Genomic DNA, 23288 nt, shown 5'->3' with positions numbered 1-23288 from the left:
GTGCGATGGTCGATTAGACCGAGCCAACTAGTTGGCGCACAAATCAGCTGATATTCAATCTCTGCCTTAGCTAAGGGCCGCATTGGAATATCAGCGATGTAACGCGGGCTCTTGGGTGTAGCGACATTACGGTTTAGTTGTAAGTTGTTACTGGATGAGGCATAGATCATAGAATGTAGTAAATCGATTTTTTAAGCTTTTATGAGCTGTAAAATAGAAGGTATAGAATCTTGTAACCAAGAGAAGGGATTGAGAGTGCGACTACAAAAGTCGCAGAGCAAAAACACTTCAGACATAATGCTGAAGAAAATTATAAATTTTACAAAAAATACATGAACACATTTAAAAGAATGGGAGGTCATAATATGTTTAATGAGTTGACCAAGAAAGCGATACAAATATGAGAATTAAGATAGAAATATCGGATTAATATCATTTTTGACATAATACGTAAATTATTTAGCCAAAACAAAACGTAAAATGTCGGTTCCTTTATCCACTTTCGTCTAATTTAAACCGTGTCACATACAAAGCTGATACCGTATCCATCGGCTCTTAATCTCCGTTTAACGATCTGTAAAGGGATACGGAAGGGATAGGTGAAGGGCTGGCTGCACAAATTAAGGGTTCCTAATGGTTATCGACGGATCTAAGGACGGTATAACTGGCCTTAGTGACGTGCGGGATGAATTTTAATGTCCTACCGCGTTTGAAGGGTTAACTTGTGTGCGGTAAACAATGTGTATGCAGAAAACGCGTGAGATAAAACAAAAGAAAAATAAAATAAATTTCTTTGGCAGCCAGTAGTCTTTGGTAAAGACATCATATTATCTTAATTTAATTAACCAAGAAAAAGGTTCTATAATAGTTACTCGCCACCGCTAGACCATTGTAGTTTGTGGTAAATCCACTTGTTACACAAGCATAATAATATTTAGCTTACCACGAGGGGTTAACGGGATTATGAGTAATTTGTATTTATAAATTGCAAATATTCTTTTTAAAAAATATCTTACACTGCTTACACTTTCAAGAAAGTAATGTACTTTTTTAAAATCTATTTAACAAGTTTTTATATGAATAAACTCAATTCATGTTTCCAAAGCAAAAGAGACACTTACATCTGAATAGGTAAGAGACATTTTAAAATTATTCTGCTTGCTCTTACAGGGCAATATGCCCATTCATGAAAATCTATTTCTTTCACGATTTTTTACTATGAAAAACCCCATTTACGTTTCCTAAGCAAAAGGGACTTTATTTATTTATTTATGTCTTTATACATTGGTTCAATTCCAAAGCCCCAGCCACGGAGAGCGGCTAATTACGCGTACGTCACATAAATAATAAACAACGCGAATTAATAAAGCTCTCAGGCGAAATTTTGCATTTCTTAGACACATTCATCATCGCTGTGCGTCGGCGGTAATTATTCAAATCGTTTCTTATCAGAGACCGGCAGTTTTCCTTCCCCTCCTGTTTCTTGGTGTAGTCAAGTTAGATGAGCTAATTCATTTTGATTGGCACAATAGTTTAAAATGAGAGTAATGGGATTCAAGCGGGACATTTTTATGGAGTAAGTAACCTCTAAAAGGTTGCCGTTTCGGCTACGGTCGCAAGGGGATTGTCACAAGAAAACTGTCTTCAATGCAAATGGAACGCGAATGTTTAATAATTTTTTGAGCACAATAGTCGTTTTGTGTGCTTTTATAATTTTCTTTTTTTTCATGATTAATTATCCCGTGTTTATTTTTTTTTATTCGGTAAATACAGGGTGTTAGGTAAATGGGTATATGAGCCGACACTAGCCCATGTTAACATGGGCATATAAATGGTATGGTGAAGTCAGAAAATTGATATCTTCATTTTAATTATTTTAATTTTCATACAAATCGGATTTTATAAAATTTATTTTTTATGAAAATAAAAAAAAATGATGATATTAAATTTCTGACTTCACCATACCATTTATATGCCCATGTTAACATGGGCTAGTGTCGGCTCATATACCCATTTACCTAACACCCTGTATACAGTGAAACAATATCAGACAAATAATTTCTACGAAAAAATCTAATTAATTTTATCCAACTCATCTGTTCCGACTACGTTCTTTATAATTTTATGGTTTTCTTAACAGCATTCTTGTACGCGGACTAAAGTTGAATTCCAGCGAGTTGTTATCAGTTTCAATGACATTGGACTTTTTAAAAAGCTATTTAGGATCCTATAAAACATTTAAATATTAAACAAAAGCACCGAAGAAATATAAAAAACTGCTTGTTCTATCGTAAAACAACCGTTTTCTTTAGTTGGCAAATTTTATATTAGTCCGTTAACCCTTCAAAGCTCACAATTTTATATTTGTTCATATTTAGTCATATAAACAGTCAGTGCAATAACAGAAACAATTGCAAGCCTTCCACGAATAGAAAGACGTTTAAGATAAATCAATGTTCATATCACGTTACCCCAACAATTACGTTTCAGCCTAACAATGCACCTGTTTAAAATTCAACATTATCCTGTCATTATAGTTTAACCTGTTAGCAAACCAATGAGGATCAGCAAGTACGATCCTCGACCTATGCAAACAATGCTGACTTAGGCAACAATCAACAACCAACATACATTGACCCCTCGACCCATTTAAAACCTCTAATCTTATTCTATGACGTTAACCCGTCAAAGGCCGCGGTAGTTTGGTCGCGCGTAATCTGTACTGTAAAGTGTCTAACAGACCATAACAATAATGCGTGTTAATGTTACCCACCCCGGGGTGCCGTCAACGCATGCTGTTATCCATTTAATTCGAGATATATCTGATGCCGATGTCACACGAGCGAGGGTGTAAATTGTCGACGAAATGAGGCACTTCAAACCGTTATTGAAGTAATCGTTGTCAACTCGATTCACGGCGATATTGATGTATTCTTAAACGGTTACATTATTGACGTATTCAAATAAGTTTCGTGGGCGTAGATGTAACCTAAATTCAAATGTAAACATTGTAACGAGCGCCGAAATGGACGAAACATACAAATGTTTACTTTACTCTTTGTTATTATTATTATTGTATACAAAATAAAAATGGAATATTGTCTTCGTCCGTTATTAAATCCCCAAAAGACAAGAATTCGTATCTTTCGTCCGTTTCGCGCAAAACCCAAAATAATGTGCGTTTGTTTACGGGATACTATCTGAATGATTCCCGAAAACCTCGGACAGGCGTCAGCAACTATTCGTGTCTTCCCATTGTCTTGCAGGAGAAGTTGGGGACGCCGATAAGGAGCCACAATGGATAGGTCCCAAGTTTGTAACGTGGGGTTTCAAAAGCCACGCCTCGCCGTTAGACGGTTAGACATTAGAAAGATAAAGGGATTGAAAATGCGGACGTTTTCTTAGGATCTCACAAAATGTGGCGTTGTTTGGAACATAATTTCAAACCGAAACGCCATTGTTGAGTTTGTAAGGTTTGTTTTCTCAACGTGTAAAGGTAGCGTTATCTGATATAGTGTTATTGTAACTATGAGATATTTCTTGCTTTTACTAAAATTGAATTGGACTTTCATATTTGTTTTAGTTAATCTTTGTCGGCCGTTTGGTGTAGTGGTTCGAAACGGACTACTATTTTGGAGGTAGCGGGTTCGATTCCCGCACAGTACAAACATTTGTGTGCATGAACATATTTGTTTGTATTGGACTGGGTGTTTTTTATGTATAATAAGTAATGTATTTACAAAAAAAAGTATTTAAGTATGTTTATATCCGTTGTCTAGTACCCATAGTACAAGCTTTGCTTAGTTTGGGACTAGAAGCGCAGTGTAAAATATCTAAGGATATTTATTTATTATTTATTATTATTTATTATAATCTAACCACATTTTCTAGATTTAGATCTGGATGTATCAAATTAATTAATCTTAAATTGGACGTCTTTAAGTGGACGTCATTTGGCTGAAAAGAAGAAGAAGAAGAAGAATTAATCTTAAAAATGTATAAGTACATACTTTGAAAGTATACTGAAATAACTATCACGTAATATAATAATAATTACATTAAGCCAAATGAAACCAACACATCCATAGCTAGAACTAAGCAAAGTTTGCGCAAACTAAAATCATAGCACGTGTAATGCGGAGCGACACGTAATTCAATTAATTGCGTGCGCCCCTAATGGCGGCCGATTTGGGCAAACAGGGCCCGGGCGGTATCAATGCGGTATTTGCATACGCCACTGGGCCATAGGGGAACGAGGTAGCTGGAAAATTATGAACAGAATAAGCATAGCTTTGGCTATGGTTTTTTTGTTAGAAAAATTATTAAAAAATGAAAAGCCAGTAATATGTCCTCAGAACCGTTTGATGGTAAGTACCCGATACATTTCCTATTGTTTTTTTTAGAAAATCTAAAAAACGTTTAAAAAAAACTTTATTTTATTCTTTTTTTTTGACGATTTTTAATCTCACAATATTAAGCACTCAAGTCTTTTACCCAAACACAATATTTACGTTCAATTTGTCCCTACACTTCGGGAATGAAGCAATGAAGGGTGGAGGGTTAAGATTACGCGCGCCATGAACGCCATCTGTGGCCCGACCCGGCATTGTCTGGTCCGAGAGACCCTGCGGTTTGGGATGTCGTGTACAAAGACGAATTGATGGGTTAAATTTTGCATTTGTTTAATTGTTTTTTTTTTTGACAAAACGGAGTCTAGGGTCAGTTGGAATCAATTTTAAAAGCAGCTATGCAATACTGAGCCAATTTCAAAATGTATCAATGAATAAATAAATTTCCTTGGACTGCTTTAAAATCCTTGAGGCATAAAACATTATAATTTTTTTATATTACTCTACATAATCGGGCAATAAGGGCATAAAAAATATCAAAATAACTTATGGGTGAATTATTATACAATATCATATTTGGGCTAGGGTCCAATTCGAGTGCAATAAGTTTTACTGTGTATTAAACACTCCACCAGAAAACAATAGTCAATAAAATATTCAATATTGTATTAAACTTAACGCGTTATTGCGTCGGGAGCAAATAAAATTTATCGCTCCTTATGAAAACAAGAAATATTAATGTTAACTCGTTCAAGTGTGGAAATTAAAATTATTGTGGTGGCCATGACCAATGCTTGAAGTTTCAACGTACAATATTTCTCTGAATTTTTTGAGACGATAAAATTGTACAATCGACAACTCTATGGATCCAGTGCTTAACATAGTCAGTGCCTGAGGTATGGGAGCGGCACGGGAGGGGTCATATTTATACAGGGTGGAATTTTGTAATGCCACCTGGAGGGAAAGTACCTACTCTTAATACTGTAGATAGAAAATTTTACTCAAAGGAAACATTCCTTTATTTTTGAAAAGAAATGGAACTGCATTCAAAGATTTCTAAAAATTTGTTTGCCACACCCGGGAATCGAACCACTAAAATTTGTTAAAAATTACACCCTGTATTTTTATTGCATTGATCGTTAGGGTTAAGTATAAGGATGAAATCTCTCTAACGTACTTGATAAATCAAATGAAAGGAAAAACATGAAATCTTGAGTTATTTTCATTATGTACAGAAAATTGTATGGTATAGTAGGGAATTTTCTAAAAATTTTCAAAATTTTTTGAATGCAGTTCTCTTTCTTTTCAAAAATAAAGGAAACTTTTCTTTCAGTAAAATTTTCTATCTACAGTATTAAGAGTACTTTCCCTCCAGGTGGCTTTACAAAATTCCACCCTGTATATAAAGCCTCGCTTAGGTTTGAAGTTACAAAAAACCCTTCCACGCCGCTCACATGCATACCTCAGGCACAGGCTGAGTTAAACATTAGACCTACAGACTACACATTTTTGCTGGAAACTCTTAGAGTAGGCGCACACCGTTGATTTTTCGTCGGCCTATAGTTTAGTCGGGCAGTTGATCAGTATGGGCATGTATGGGAGTGCGCACACTACGCCGATTCGATTTGGCCGATTCTTCATACAATTTAAAATCGGGCACAACTATCGGCCAACTAAAAATCAACGGTGTGCGCCTACTCTTAACTATTACAACTAACGTAAAAAAGATGTTTCAGTATTAAAATACTTGAAAATACTTGTCTAAGACGTCTCTGCTAGAAACAACACACTATTTTATCAAAGTGTTCTCGTAGATAATGATGTAGTAACATACTATTAAAGTAACCGACAGTAATTAATATCAAGATCATTAATTTGTCTTGAGCGAGTTATGGGGTACTCCCATAACGGTATACCACGAGCCACGAAGCGGTTAGACGAAGATGTAATTGTTTGTTATACTATACAGGTTGTTTATTTTATGGTACTAAACAGTGCGAGTGTTTAATCTCATAAAGTACAAAAACTTTGCATAGTTTTGAAGTTATAAGTAAGTTTGTTCTTTGCTCTAAGATTTTATTCTAAGTCACTTTAGAAAATCGGGAAATGAAGCTACTTTATTTTGAGAAGTTTTTCTTGAAAAATCTTGTACTAAGACATATTTAAAAAAAAAATTAAAGACGAAAAATATGGTGCATGTAGTATACAGGGTTTTATTAATAGGCATAATAGTCGTCTATTATCTGGCAAATTAAAAGAAACACCCTATATGTATAGTTATCTCTCGCTTGTGAGATCTTAGCAACCAATTAATATAAATTTAACGATCGGTTCCTCGCTTTAATGAGCAAACTACCCGCAAATATAATCGCGAAAGCTTCGATTTAAAACCATAAATATCAAACATAAAACCACACTATCAGACTATCAGTATTTGCATTTATATAAGATATGTCACATACATAATATTTACGTAAATTCTGCAATTATTTACATAAGTGTACGTTATTAAAGTTTCGTGATTATTTAAAATAATTCACGTATAGAAAGCGGTCAAATGGTCATTATATTGATCGTTTGTATGCAAATTGGAGGAATTTATAAGCGTGTTAGTACTAAAAAGCCATAAAATGTCTAGAATTTCGTTATAAGAAGACTAAAGCGTGTTTTTATCGCCATTAAAATCAAGTGAACAGTCGTGTTTAAAATGGTTTGTTTTTTTAACAACACGCATCCCTTCCGATAAGGTCGCGGAAGCGTCGCTCGTGTCACTAACCCTCCCTTTATCTCGGAAGCATCAGATAAACAGACAAACGGACGATCGCAGTGTCTAACACGAACCTAACTCCGACATCCCACACTTATCGCTCTGATTAATATTTCCATACATCAACCATTTTAGGGTTAAGTCTAATGAAAATGAATTTAGAACTCTATTGTTGTAACATAAAAGCGCAATTCGTTAATCGATACAGTTCACGTATACGACTTTGCGGTAATGGACTGTCGATTTTTTCTGGTAAAGGAAATTATGTTGTCGGGTTTGACGATAAAAAGTATTTTGTATTGTGGGTGTACAGTCGGGTTTGGCGATGATTCGATATTTGTTCATTTGACACGCGCCGTGACGAGGGTGCCGCGTTACCAATCGGCGGAATTTCAATTTTTGCGGTATTTGTTGTTTTTTTTATTAATATTATGCAACGACACACGTCTTGCGGTGACCCGGGTGATTCGGCGCGCATCTGTTTCCAGTTTATTGCTGTTCCTTGTCCCCACTGGGGGTGTTAATTCTTTATTGCCATGTTCGATGTTGCCATTTTGCTTATTAACTTATTGGCTATGACATATTTTGTGTTCATTGTCGCATTTTGATAGTGAGCAATAGATTTCTTTGAGCTTGTAACTTCGCTGTCGCATTTTCAAATGAAACCTGTATCATTTCTTGAAACAAAATTACAAATAAATGTTATAGAAGCTCTTTACATAGAGAACATAACTGTTTTGAACAGTTAATTCAATATGGCTTCATAAACTACTGTCTAAGGATTCGGTAAAGCAAATTTACGTTTAAACAACAGCATCGTGCAACCGACGTGTTTCAATTGCCCGCAAACCTCATAGTCATACCATGCGTCTTGACCGCAAGTGGTAGTCAGAATTCCAATTTATTCGCTTGTACCTTGCACATGTCGCGTCCAGAAGCGATTTGGGTTTTGAATTTCCTTTTTAACGCGTCATTGGTTATCGTTGCACGAAAAGTGTTGGAGAAAACGGAGTTTTTACGGATATTTTAATAGAATTTGCAAGTAATTCGAACACAATGGGGAGGTGATTGTGGCCAAAGGCTGTGGTCGGTTCCGGAGAGCCAACAATATGGAGTAATTGGGCCCAGAAAGTTGTAGGGACTCAGAAAATTGTCGTGTCATGATAAGATTGTAAAATTTTGAAGTTTGGTCGCGCTGATTTATGATCTGCAGTGTTATTGAGATCTGACATTTTATTTGGCTGAAAAAGTGTTCCATTCACTGTTAAGAAAACAATTGAAATGCGAGTGATTTTGAAATGCGATTGTTATGGATTTAATTTCGTGATTATTTCCCTACGTACAATTTGGGTCCGATAGAGATGATGGCATATCAAATAAATACTGAAGCATCTCATGTTAGCGATTATTCTATTAACCAACACAAGTTAAATCAAATCAAATAAAATCATTTATTGCATTACATGTGTGGTTTCACAGTTGGTAAATACAAATAAAATTGGTTGGTTGGTTACCTTAAATATTGCTCTAGCTAGAACAACAAAATAAATACAATGTTTAGTATTGATTATCGTATAACTAAAGTAAGTCTAAAGTAAGACTCTATCAGCAAAATTAGGTATAGCTACAAACGGGTTTGAACAGTGTATCTGAGAGCTTAGTGAATGTAGGTAAGGCTCTTCCTTTCCTGTTATTGTGAGTTTATATAAAATAAGGTACAATACAGCGATGCAGAGTATGCCGTACGGTGGAGCTGGCGCCAGTTAGAGGCGGGACCGATTTTGATTAAACAACAATAATAAAGCTTTAACCACACCAACGCGTGCAGATCGCCATCGCCGGCGCGATCAAAGGCCACTGACAGGTCGCGCGACCCATGACAGTTCACGCGACCTGTCATTTTTTCCGATCGCGCCGTGATCGCGCGTTGGTGTGGTTGAAGCATTAAGAAGCACTAACTGGTTGAAAAATTAAAGACATAATCAATCTTTTAATCTACGTTTTATGTTTACATCAAAGTTTAGTTTAAGTAGGAGTAGTTAATTTACTTTGATTAGATGATAAGTAAGGATGTTTTTAAGTAATCCATGTGCCAATCTATGCAGAGATAAAGGTCAAAGTGACAGAATATAGAGAACTTTAATATAATTTATTTGTATCTCCTATGAAGTCACGGCGCGAAGGCCGGTCCTTTTGGAAGGTATTCGTGAGGATACAGATCCAACACGAAGAGCTCCTTTCGAGATACGATAATGTGTTGGGATGTGAACACCTAGCGGATACTATCTCTGCCTGTACTATTGAAGAGATACAGCTAAAAACAGCACCCGCTAAGTGCAAGGACTGTTGAAGAGAGATGGGAACTAAACCAGGCCTATGGACAGGAAATTAATATTATTCGATTTTCTATTTATTTACGGGATTGCTACCTTGCACCTTATTATTTACGAGTCTCCGATATTTCAGCATTGTTGCAAGTGCCATGACGGAAAAAAGCTTCAACCACACCAACGCGTACAGATCGCCATCGCGCCGGCGAGATCAATGATCAAAGGCCAATGACAGATCGCGCGACCTATGACAGATCACGCGACCTGTCATTGGCCTTTGATCGCGCCGTGATCGCGCCGGCGATGGCGATCTGCACGCGTTGGTGTGGTTGAATGAAGCATAACTACGTGATACCGTAGCCTGCTGCCGTATCGTAGCAATCCCGTAAATAATAATTATTCTATTATTATTGAAAGTTTAAAACAATTATTATTATGTTTATCCAAAAGCGTGTCCCTTGCGCCGGCGCATCTCCAGGGATGCCGCGCGAGCTCGCGTCCGACACTTTTTCAAAATCGTGACTCGTCCCGCGTCCCGTCGTCACGACTCGGTCCCGTTAGACACACACTGCTCGCACTCACACGTTCGCCCGCGGTGCGAGCGGGACAGGTATACTTGGTCAGCACCGCCCTGAAAACCCTGAAGGGTCTCGCCCGCAGCGCTTTGTTTTTAAAGTGTTAACGTATTGTTTCATTGTGGGTATGTATGGCTAAGTTGGATGGAATTAATGTTTTGTACGAATTTAACATAGAAAGATACTGTTTATTGTATAGGAAAATTAACAATAGATACTATTACAAGACTTAAGTCAAATCTATTTTATCTACATATCTGTTTGCTTCTTTAACGTACTTTTACCTAGCACTGAACACATACATATAGTTGAATAAAAGATAATCACTTTGAGACCCAAGAAAATTTTATCCCGGTTTTTGAAAGGGGGAGACGCGTGCGAAAGTCTTTCGGTGACAGATCGAAATGCATATGGCCGAAGTCGCATGTAAGGCCCAGAACAGACGGTGAAACGCAACTGCAACGAAACTGCAACGAAACTGCAACTCTCTGATGATTCTTATGAATGAAACTGAGACTGAAATTTTCAAACTGGTCGCGTCATGTGTGGTCTCTCAACGGACGCTATGGCAGAAACTTAGATGCAACTCAAAATTAACTAGCAGTTGCAGTTTCGTTGCAGTTGCGTTTCACCGTCTGTTCTGGGCTTAAAAGCTAGACAGCAAAATTAAACACTCATAGACAGAGGCGATACAAGATGTTCTGAAAATTTTATAACCTCAGTACAAGCCACGTGAGTGGAAGAAGACTTTAAAAATGTCAGACTTTGACATGAAGCTTACGTGTACGAGCTGACTAAAATGACGATTTCTATGAATTTGACTACTTGTTTTGGACTGAGTGCCTTGTTAGTCATTAGCACGCGACGGCACATCAACGTAATCACCAAGGCACCTTATGTATTAATAAATAGATGCGATTTTGCAACAAAAATGTAAAGTCTAATGTGCTGTACAAGGAACAGGATATTGAATCATCTGCTATTATTCATACGATTGTGATCCGCTATCATGAGAAAAACGACGCATTCGTGATCAAAATATTCCTACAAATAAAATTAGTAATTAATTAAGATTGTAAATCCCGAACAAAACCACAAAAGTCATTATTAAGATTATCTCTTATACCTATAGTGCTAACTAAAACTGAATTTAATTTTAGAAGTACAAAAATAAATCTTATGAATAAGATTCGTATAAAGCAATTTTGGGCTTACCAAAATTCTAATCTGTCTACTAATTAGTAGTCCAGTGTTAGTATAACAATAGACAGTCGTAATCAATTTCGATTTAAAATTCACATGTCACGTAAAATAAACATTGCAAATCGATCTTGAAATGAAGTCTGCTATAAAATTTTAAATTCTCTAGACGCCTCTACTACAATTAAACCTGTTTGCAGATAATGCATATTATTATATTGGTAACATTGTTTTACTGATGATCTTTTTTATTATTTTTTTATTACTTTTACATGATTTGTGGTCACCCTAGCGTGACTAAGCTCGCCGGTAATGCACCCTACACCTGAACAGACAGCCATTGTGGCTGTGGCGCAGGCCGTGTGAGAACCTTTCAATATCAGCCTTGTTTAATTATGCTATGGACTTTGTTGATCATTGCTTTTATTCTTTCAAGACTTAGTAGGTTAGCTACGATGCGGTATTTGGTTGGATTGTATGATGAATGTAAATTATTGATGATAATAGCCAGTTTTACGTAAATTATCATGCATTTAAAATTAATTGAAAGTAACAGGGCTATGTACCCAATTTAAGTACATTTGAAAATCACTACGCTATATTTTTTTGTCCCCAAGCTGTGGCGAAGTGCTATTGGTGAGCCTCAAAAACTTGCATCACAAATAAAATAAATACTTTTAGAAAAAAAATCCACCTCTAAATTCATCAGAAGTTTATGATAGCATTTTCATGCTTTTGGAACCGTAGATCAAGTTTCTCTATTAAGCCAATCGCATATTACTTCACACCGATAAACTGCACACACGGCGGACAATGGCGACGCAACTCACACGCCAAAGTCTGCGATGTAAACGCATTAACGAATCAATCTACGATAATCCAGCACACGCAAAGTTGGCTCTACACTATTATGCGACGAGTCCAGAGAAAGTTGCCGGCTTATTGCCAATGCATATTCATTGTACCCCCAGGCTGACCACCCTTAAAAGATCCTCATCTGTACACACAAATCCCCCTTTAACACCCTCTCTGTCCCAACCGAGAGCAGGGAAGGGGACCAGCATAAAATGGTCGGCAGACTCAGTGTTGGATGCACAGTAACTACTTTTATATTCTGTTTAGTAACCAGTGACAGTGTTGTGTTAGCCGTTTTGCGGTAAAATTTTATATGTACACATAACGTGGCGCGGAAATTCGCGCAACTGAAAAATCGGTGCATTTTCAGGAGAGATTTCAATGAAAATGTACCTAATTTTTTCTTACTGATTTTGTTGTAAGCATTTGTTTTTATAAGCCGTCTTTAGACTTGGCCGGGTTTGTTACGAGTTTTAAGTTATGAATGAGTTTGTTAAAGCTTTTTGCTCAGATAAATGAGAACAAACGAAAATTTTAGGTTTCAAAGACCCCGATAAAATTCAATAGTATAAGTTTGTGTTGGTATAATTAATTGAAAATATTGCTGTCGTAGCGTCCATCCTGAAAATGGAAATACATAATTTGATATCCACCGCAGAAACGCTTAAACTAATTAGCATTCAAAATTAATGCGCGGAACTATCTAGATATCTTTGGAAGTAAAATTTGTCGAAGCCCGACCACTTCAGCGGTACTAAAACGAGAAATTGTCTCGGACCCGACGTTGCCTTAACCGGCTCGTAACAACACGGAAAATGAAAGTTTATTGCTATTCCCGTATAAAATTAAATTTTACTTCAACGCGAACGCATCGCAACGAGAATCACCACAACCATATACCTTCACCAAGCTGCATAAATAAAAGGAAATAAGTAATCAAATGAAACCAAATTAGTAGACAATAAATTACGCGCGTGTATTAATCTCAAATAAATTAGTAAATTACAAGTAATAAATCACTTAATGTAACGCGACGATTCGCGGTAAATTAATTTTAACTACAATAAATTATTAATAAATAAATATTTACAATATCACATTTCGCGGAAGAATCTCTGACCGGCGAGAACAATAAGTCGCGGACTCCCCATCCTTCGGTCCGAGGAGTGAGAGTTATTATCCCCGTTCACAAACATATAGTGCCCTAGCTAACGGTTAAATACGCGGAGGATGCCCCTAGATAGCCCAAGATGCCAAGTGACAAGCAGTCAGCACCCAACGTAATCCCATCCCAAAGCCCATACGTGGCGTCAACCCCCCTGCTCAGATTTGTGGCTTTTAACTCCACCGTCCCAGAATTTGAAAGGAGAAGACGTATTTGCACTAGCTTCAGGCATTCGAGGACTACTAGTGTAATTTGGTGGCAGTCTAGACGGTGTCGAAAGGAAACTGCCGTACGAGAGCGAGGAGTTGACGCCAAGTGACGTGTCCAGCGTAGAATAGTATCCTGAAGAAGCCGCGGACGGCGGAGGCGGCGCGGGCGGCGCCTGGACCCTCGTGGCGTCGGCGTACGCATCTAAATGCGTCCGTACCAACGTCAACAACTCTCCGTAGTTGGTCACGGCGCCGCCCGCGCCCGCCACTCTGTAAAGCAACAACCGCGCCTCCCCAAAAAGACTATCTAAAATTTTACCTGTCGTGAAGAGGACGATGGCCTTCAGACAGGAGTACTCCGCCGAATCGACGTGAAGCGCTTTCAGCTTCTCCACTTGCTCTTGGAAGATTCGTATGTGGTCCATGAAGGCGACCACTCGGTCCGCCGCCATTGGCGAGGCGTGCAGACCCGCGGCCGCCAGCAGCGGAGCCACGTGCAGCGGCATGGAACACTGGGACGCGTTGAGCACGAACAACTCCGACCAGACTAGTCTCAGGAGCGCGACCTGGTCGGTCACTTGAAGGTCGGGGAAGAACGGGATATTCCTCGCCCACTCCACCGCGGAGAACAGCAGCCTCGCGGCAAGCTCGCAGATATTGTCTATTCCCATCACATTGGTAGGCTGAACGCACTGCCCGTATCTTGAGGTTGGGTATGGCTCTGCTCGGAGGAGCAGGGAAATGTAGGAGGAGAGGTAGGGGTGGCTGTTGAGGCCGGCTGCGGGGTCTCCGTTTGCGAGGGCAAACTGACCAGGGAGGGCGAGGCCGGTAGGTTGCGTTGGTGGCACTCGACCTCTTTGTACAGCTAAAACAAAGGAAAAACCACAATTAATACACAGGACTCAAAATAGATCCTTGAGGCATGCTTAAATCTAACTGTTTTACTAAGGATTTTCTGTTATATGGGCAATCCAGTAGTAAATGTGACTCTAAATTTTATTTGACGTGTATAATTGACGTTAAAATACATACGTGCCCGGCAGATAGCAATTAGCATGTGAACACAAGTTCATTGCATTTCGTTATGACTGTAATAACTCAGTTTATGTTCGTCCTAACAACTGCGAGACGTTGTAATTATATTAATGCCGGTTCCTACTCCGACTACTAAGAAGAAGGGGTTTGCTTTCATTGGTATAATTTAAGTGTTACCATAAGACTAAATTACCTACTGTTATGGGACAATTAAATGCTTAATGACTGGGAAATTGATTTGAAATGAAACTGACATAAATGTGGAGTTTGCTTGGACATTATGGGCTTAGGTTTACGAGTATTTGGCTTTCGTTTTAGTTTTGTGGCTGTCATTTTGATCGAATTAAATAGATATTAATAAAATGGTAATTATTTAAGTATTATTTTGCTACGAACCTTTATCTGACATTGTTTGGTATAGATGTATTTATTTACCTAACTAATTAAAAACTCGCGTTCTTCGATAGCTCTTAAGGCCTATTCAGACCTAAGCGGTATTCGCTACCGTCTGCGGCAGAGAAAACCCAGTGGGTATGCGGTAATAATACTGTTCAGACCTAATAAACAAGACAAAGAGGTTTTAACGGCTTGAACAGACTTTAGTTTCATAAACAAAATTAAGGTAAGTATTATACATTATACATTGGTAAATACACAATTTACAGATGTAGTTCTAAAGAACAAGTTTGTGTTTAATGAGATAGAGTTACATAATCAAAATGATGATGCTTCAGTTACAAAACTGGGTACGAGTGGAAACTGAGCATTACTGTCCATTACAGATCGTACAATTCTCGTTGCCACAACAACGTAGTAATTTCTATTAATGCGTTTTAAATTGTCCCCTAGCAAGTATTTGACCTCCATCATACATATCTTTGAAACAGAGCTAAGCCCTTTGTTGTTCATCTAATATTCTTTACTGTTTGAATAACTGTGTGTTATTAAATTTTAAATATTGAAAAATTGACTATCATAGCCATTCGATTTATGTACTTTTTCTTGATCGTTATCGATAGAAATGTTGTGATACTAAGGGTGAGTTGCACCATCTTACTTTAACGGTAACTATAACGATAAACGGTGCTTTTTATAATGGAGGGTGAAAAATTTTTGACCTTTGTCAAAGTTCAAGTATGATGGTGCAATTCAGCCTAAGATTTTGGATATTGTTAGGTACTCAACATTGATTCCCAATATATTCGTAAATCCAATTTGTTGTGTTTTTTATTTTTTTAGTTCACCTAAGTTAAGGTTTATCTGCCCCAAATATGAAAGTCCTGCGAAAGTAGTCTTAGAAAAACTCATTCGATTTTGTGTTAAAATATTGAATGGAACCTGTTCTTGTAAAAATATGGTCACGACTGTGTCTGTAGTATGAAATCAAAAAGTTGCTCGAGCCACTGGTTACCATTGACAATTTAGCACGGCTTATTGACAGTTTTTGCTGCAGAAGCAGGTGATCGGTCGAAAAAGTAAAATCTTAATCACGACTGGAGACAGGTGAAAATTGTGGTACACGAATAATCGATACTTCCTACTTTATTATTTTGGATATGATATTTAATATTAATAAACGAAACTTAAGCGAAATTAGATAGTTTTGAGATAGATCTGTAGTACGTTGTGGTTCAGAAAGTTATGGTTTTCCGTGAAGTTACGAGATTTCAGCACCTCTTCAACTGTAAGAATGAACACTGTTTAGAGTTTTTTAAGCTTTTAGAAAATAGGTATGTCAAACGCTTATGGCAGTGCATAATGTCTAACGAAAATGAAGTAAGTAATAATAATATATCAATAACAGTTAGCTTAGCAATTAGAACAATCAAGATCTTCGAGAATTTGGGCCTACATCTAAACTATATGAACCAATACTTGACAAGTGCTACGCAATTTCTTCCTCAACGGTACATTCGATAGCACGTCAGATCATAATTTTTCGTCGAAAAATGGTACTTATTACAACGACATAAGATGCCACAGTGTTAAGCTTGATGTGCTGTCTGTACAGCATGCCAGGCTTGTCGTGATGCCACAAATCATCGCGCGACGAATCGTCAAAACGCAGAGAAGAATGCTCGGCGCGGGAATCTTTCCAAGCGCGCGGGAGTTTTTTGGCAGACTTAAGCCGTGTTCATAGTGTTACTTCTGGTACTCATAACTAGCTAATGTAAAGTAAGCCTTGGTCTTTCTGGAACAAATAAATACGAGAAATGTCTAGCTCCATACCAATATCTCAATATACTCGTAACTAATCAAGTCAGAAATCTGCCATGCCATCAAACCATAACATTTCTTTTAAAGTCGACAGTATCATAACTGAAAACACTATGGATGGCTATAATTTTAGCCTCATGTGCCTTCTATACGGATGGAAAAAAATGTATAAACTTGTTCTAATACTTTACTGAGTTTTAAGAAACTCTGAGATTTTTTTCCTTGCTTCTTCTTGGCAAAACAAGGGTTTTTTTTTATAAAAATAAAATAAACTAAAGCATGGCCACTGCCTTACCGCGGCGAATGGGCCAGCACGCGCTAACTCTTTTTATTTCCAGCAGGTTGTTTTTGTCAGACAAGTTCGGTGGAAGTGACAACCGGTGGTTCCGGGAAGACGGCGATTGTGAGTGCTTTACGCAGATTTGGATTTTTTCACACGAAATCGGACTTTGGAAAGATTTCGTAGGTGTACTAATCATATCAAGAAGTTAGGTATCTTACTTTAGCTTTGACAAACGTCAAAAATCTGTCAACTCCATACAAAAAACACCGGTTATCGTGTTATAGTTACGGTCAAAGTTCGGTGGTGCAAATCGGCCTAAGTATCAAACGTTAAATACGGGAATTTGAAAGGACTCTTAATATGCCCCAAAAGTAAATGCACTCATCTAAAGACCTCAACCTGATCTAGCTGCCTGAATATTTAACGCTCATCATGCTGCATTTAAGGACCACTGAAAGGTTTTGAAGTTGCCAAAACACCAAAATCCAGAGATGTAACCATCCACGCTCATAAAACAACGGTGATCATGTTGCATTAAAGGACCACTGAAAGGTTTTGAAGTTGCCAAAACACCAAAATCCAGAGATGTAACCATCCACGTTCATAAAACAACGGTGATCATCGAAGTATCGAGTCATAATTAGTTGCTAAAAGCCAAACAAGCGGTCGATGCGCGCGCGCCGATCGGCCCGATACCGACGCACCGTCATTTCGGAGATGCGTTCGAGATAGTGTAATGACTCGCGTCAGTTTGCACAGTCGAAAATATGGCTAGTAACTCGCTTTGATAAGCAAAATTAAGTAGGTACGAGGAGTAGGTACTTTGTAGAGATTTAAAGTTGAAAATGAATTTCATGAAAACTTTGTTAGATTTACTTGGCCTTAAGGTTAAGAACATTATTATAGACTTCAAAGAAAAAAGACGTTGAAACTTAATTCTGATTTGACCATAGTAATCGAGTTTCTTAAGCTCTCTCTCTGCCCTTATTAACACGGAGTTATTATTCTAAAACAGAAGTAGAGTTGAATTTAAAAAAAACATGTGTTTTTGTGAAAGAAAGGCCTCTTCCAGCTACTTCCACTATTTCCTTAATTTAGTTTTTCATTGTCATACTTAGTGGGCCTGCTATATTTTTGATCTCATCAGTGATCATCTCTTTCTTTGCCTTCCTCTTTTTTTTAATTCGGTTGATAATCATCATTATTTCAGCCATAGGACTTCCACTGCTGAACATAGGCCTACCCCAATGCTTTCCATGTTGATCGATTGCTAGCGGCCTGCCTGTTATTAATTTATTTTATTTAAATTACACAGATTTTATACAGGTTTTAACATAACATCGGACATAACATACTGCTTCGCTATTGCATGTGATACACCGAGGTGTGGACAGGCGTGGGAGCGCGCGCGGCCCACTTGCGGCGCGCGCGCACGGTCACTCCTATTCCACGGAATTATCCCAACACTTTAATTGAATGCGAACCTGCGATTAGGTGCATTACCGATTTTTGTTTCGTAATGACGAGTATTGTTGCTTGATTATTCAAATTGCGGTCAGAGCATGAACAACTTTCATCTTCGAATCGTTTGCGTACTCGAAAAAATTCAATATACAACCTTAGAATTAAACGATAACGTGTCAATTTTGATTGTCAAAATAAGTTTAGTGCAACCATTTCTCTTACTAAGTTCACTTTACGACACGTTCACAAGGGCGCTGTTGTAGTTTTGGTACTAAATCTTTTAATGGTGATTCGAATACGCAAACGATTTGAAGTCGAAAGTTTTTCATTCTAGATAGATGTACTGGGGGCGTAATGTGAGTTTACATCAAACGCATTCGATATCTACTGCGTTAAAAAAATATATGTCAAAGTCAAAGTCAAAATTTCTTTATTTGTTTAGACTAATAAATAGTTCTTACAAATCGACATTTTGCTCTTAAGGAGCCTCTACATGTCTCATAATCTTTTTACCCTACCAGAGCGCTTCGAGACCAACATTTGGCAAGTGCTGAGAAGAAGCGCCGCAACAAACTCAGTCACCACTGTGTGCCGGTTAATATAAATAAATAGAAATAGCAGTAGTAGGTACATTCGATTCAGGAGCAGTTTGATGATCAGTGTGAAAATTTTAGTTCTTGAAAGTTTGTACTAGGGGCGCTGTACAATCCGTCATACATTTTATGTCACTTTTTTACGCAGTTGACATCGAATGCGTGATGCATGATGACGTAAACTCACACTACGCCCACAGGCACTATTTGATGTGTTCGGAACATAATTCTTGCATTCATTGAAGTAATGTTTCAGTAGAATCATAATCATATTTTATCATTCTTCATTAAACAATATTTGATTTTCAGTTATAAGGTACCTACAATTTCAGTTACCTAATTTTGATTTGTGGTAAATGCTGTATTACTAGTTTAATTTACTCTTTAAAATATTAGAACCAACAGACCTTAAACTATTATTATCTTAAAAACAAAGTAAGTAACAGAAAACAATACGATAATGTTATGAATCAACGTTCCAAAGTTTAATAAAAACAAGAAGATATTGTGTTTACTTTTCTTGTAATACCTACTATAATTTATTTCGTCAGCTTACTCAAATAATATTTTAGTCATTGAAAAATTACTGTCAATGGAAATTCATGTAAATCTATACCCACTAATATTATAAATGCGAAAGTCATCTCTCTTTCACTCCTAAACCACTGAACCGATTTTGATGTTTGGCATAGAGATAGTTTGAGTCCTGGGAAAGGACATAGGATAGTTTTTATCCCGGTTTTTGAAACAGGGACGCGCGCGATTAAGTTTTTCTGTGACAGACAAAATTCCACGCGGACGAAGCCGCGGGCGGAAAGCTAGTTAGGTACTTATATTAGTGACTGCTTTTCCAATGTATTTAGCACAAGTATACCCATTAGCCAACAAATTATACATTTACGTCTCATTTTCATTTCTTTTGACAGCGAAAAGTGTGAAGAAACTTGATTTCTATTTACTTTTTATTAAGATTGATAATTTAATTCTTTTTTAATCAAATCGTCGGCCCATAAGCATAGCTCAGAGGATTAAGTGAAAATTAGCACTGTTTATAAATTAAATTGCTACTTAACAAATAACGGGGAGGCGAATAAATAAGACGGCTTTTGTAAATAAAGAAGCGACTTGTGTAAATATATTGTGGGGAAATGTATGGGATTGGCTTAGTGATTTGAAATGTTTATTGGTTGAACAGTTAATAGGTAGGTATAATCTTTTAATGTAATCAATGTATATTTTAGTGATATTTTGAATGAATTACTTTGTGTGTTCGTTTATGTTGAATTCATGTTTAAACTAATCAAACAATTAGGAATGATAAATTAGATTAATAATCACAGAATTTCGGAGGATGTTATAGATAACCAAGTGGTGGAAAATAAACATGTAAAGGATGAAAAGCTCCACACAGAGATTTTTCTATCCAACTTTACCAAGACAGAATTTATAAAACAGTGGGCTGAGTGAGAGTTTACATCAAACGCGCTCCGTTTAAAAAATGTATAAAAATTTTAGTTTTTGAACGTTTCCCGCTAGGGGCGCTGTACAATCGTCATACATTTAATGTCATTTTTTGACGCGCTCACTAGTGAGCGCGTTTGATGTAAATTCCCACTAGGCCCTCTGAGGAAAAACGAAAATATCATTGTTTAGTGTTCATAAACCAACAGAAGGATTATTATTTACTATACCTATTTTGAATCTAATAAACTGAACGTTAAAATCGGAGTGAATTAAAAAATACCAAGTTTATTTCTGGATATTATAAAAATAAGTTCTGTTGAGTCACAATATCAAAACATTTCAAAACATATCATTAATTCAAGACACGCGTAACCCATTTACGCGAGTTTTACAATAAACCACTTTAATAGGTACTTCATATTGTCTTAATTCAAAAAACATAAGTACATGAAGAAATACACCTTATTCAATTGAAATAAGAGCGATAACTAAAGCGTTCTTGACACACATCACGAGGAAACTATTCGAGTGTCATGTCATTTCTTGGATCTGTCAATGGCGGACGCTCGTACGCAAAATGACTTGGTATTTTTTAAAATATTTTTGTCAGATAATTCCGACAAATCTTGGCCGGCTATCTACACCAATCATTATGAAGTAAGTGGAAAGAAACAGTAAAATTGTTCTTAAAAATACCAAATTATTTTTCTTTTAAAATGTGGTAGGTACCTATAGTTCTTGCAACTTGTAAATTGCAACAACTTCCAGTGAGACTTTCTTGTCTCAGAGGGTCTGGGTTCATTTCCCAACAATAGTAATTTGTTTTAATTTGATCTAAGAACTAAAGATTTTTTACACAAATTGGTTTCATGACATAATTTTACGTGATTTTATGAATTCTATAAGAGGGAAAATGTATAAAATAGAGTTATTTTAAGAAAACCTCGTACTGAAACAAATTAAAAATAAGAAGATTTCAATCTAATAATTATAAGACCTCTAGTTAATATTGTAGTTATAATCTTAATCATAGATAAAGCAAGGTTGATTTAATTAGAAGGTGTTATTTAGCCTGGATATTGTTTATTAGCGTAACTTTAGTTTTTTCAATATAAAATTAATTGTAAAGTTATAAAATTTTACTTTGTCTTTACTTTGATAATCTTAGAGATAATCTTGAAAACGGCAGTACGAACTTTTATGGGACAGATCTTAAAGGGGATGAAGTTACGGGATGTTATGCACGGGAATCCCATAATGTCCCATGTTTGCCGATTTTGAACTCATTTTATACATAGGTACCTACTTGATGAGTTGTTTTGATACAGACATTCAAAACAATGGCAAAACCTAGTTTTTCTAGCTATAAATAAATTTACTACACACAAGTCAATTATTATGCAATTATGTACACACCACTATTATTGTCATAAGGATACTATGTTATAATTTAAATACTTAGACAATTGGCCTCGTGCTAATTCATTACCGTGAATTGACTCGATTACAGTCCATCATCCAGTTTTATATCGATTAATTTAATCAATAATGATTGATTGCGATGTGAGTTGACGCAGTTTAAAGTGCGGGTAATTTTTAATTTTGATTTCAGCAATATTCATATTTTAATGTACTTATTTAAGTAGGTAATTTTGTAACTCTCCATTTAATTGAAAAACTTTTTGTCTATTTTTAGATTAGTTGATTCCTTATTAGTATGTTTATCCCTTATACTAATAATAGGCTATACTTTGGACAGTATAATTTTTTTGCTAGAAACAAAATTCATTTTCATTAGATTTGGTAAAGTAAAATAAAATCTTTGAAACTGATGAGACTATCCCAACTAATATTATAAATGCGAAAGTAACTCTGTCTGTCTGTCTGTCTGTTACGCTTTCCCGCTTAAACCTCGCAACCGATTTTGATGAAATTTGGCATAGAGATAGTTTGAGTCCCGGGAAAGAACATAGGATAGTTTTTATCCCGGTTTTTGAAACAGGGACGCGCGCGATAAAGTTTTTCTGTGACAGACAAAATTCCACGCGGGCGAAGCCGCGGGCGGAAAGCTAGTTTAAGAATAAGTCAATATGAACTTTAATTTCTTTTCTACTTAAGTGAAAGCTAAAACATAAAAGTAAGTAAGTGTTATTCTTATTGTGGTTAAAAAACAAGCGTATTACCTTAATTGAGTATCAATTAAGCAATCACTCCTTTTCTCAAGAAACGTGGTAATTGCGTACTCAGAAGCAAAAGCCATAAAAATTAACAGGAAATGTATGTCATGAGTTATAATCGTAAAATTGTAGTTATTTACATTGCTATACTGTAATAAAATCTACGTAATCTAATACTTAAGTACTCGTAAGTCCGGGATTCCCCCAAATGTTAGAAGAAGAATCATAAAAGGATGATTGGTACGAAATTGTTTTTGCAGTAAGCTCACCTTTCGTACACTATTTTGTATTTAAAAGTTAGTGTGTAATATTTTGGAAGCAAAGGTTTATTATTTTAAATACATAATGTATTTAGCAACAAATTGACTATTTAGAATCAAAATAATTACTTGCTTTTATTGAAAGAAAGTCATTTATCGACAACAATTCAGTTCTAACATAACCCAAAGGTTGTTTATTCTACAAGAATATCAACAATGTTTCAAAATCTAAATTATTCGTTGATAGAGCCGTTGTCAAAATACAAAGATAAATGAAATAAGTATTCGAATGAGATTAAGGCCTAATGATGAAGCCAACAAAAACATAAATAACCGCCTATAAAT

The 23288-nt window shown here is 36.5% G+C and overlaps 1 protein-coding gene across 1 annotated transcript in view; it reads right to left on the bottom strand.

Annotated features, from left to right (window-relative positions):
• Positions 1–23288, bottom strand: part of LOC135079269 (steroid receptor seven-up, isoforms B/C) — a 69554-nt gene that overhangs the window by 36809 nt on the left and 9457 nt on the right. The window contains exon 2 of the mRNA XM_063973884.1: positions 13770–14315. Within this exon, the coding sequence (XP_063829954.1) occupies positions 13770–14315 (546 nt within the window). The remainder of the gene's footprint in view (positions 1–13769; positions 14316–23288) is intronic.

Source organism: Ostrinia nubilalis, chromosome 16 (assembly GCF_963855985.1).
Source record: "Ostrinia nubilalis chromosome 16, ilOstNubi1.1, whole genome shotgun sequence".
NCBI lineage: Eukaryota > Metazoa > Arthropoda > Insecta > Lepidoptera > Crambidae > Ostrinia > Ostrinia nubilalis.
This window is presented reverse-complemented; position numbering and strand designations above follow the sequence as displayed.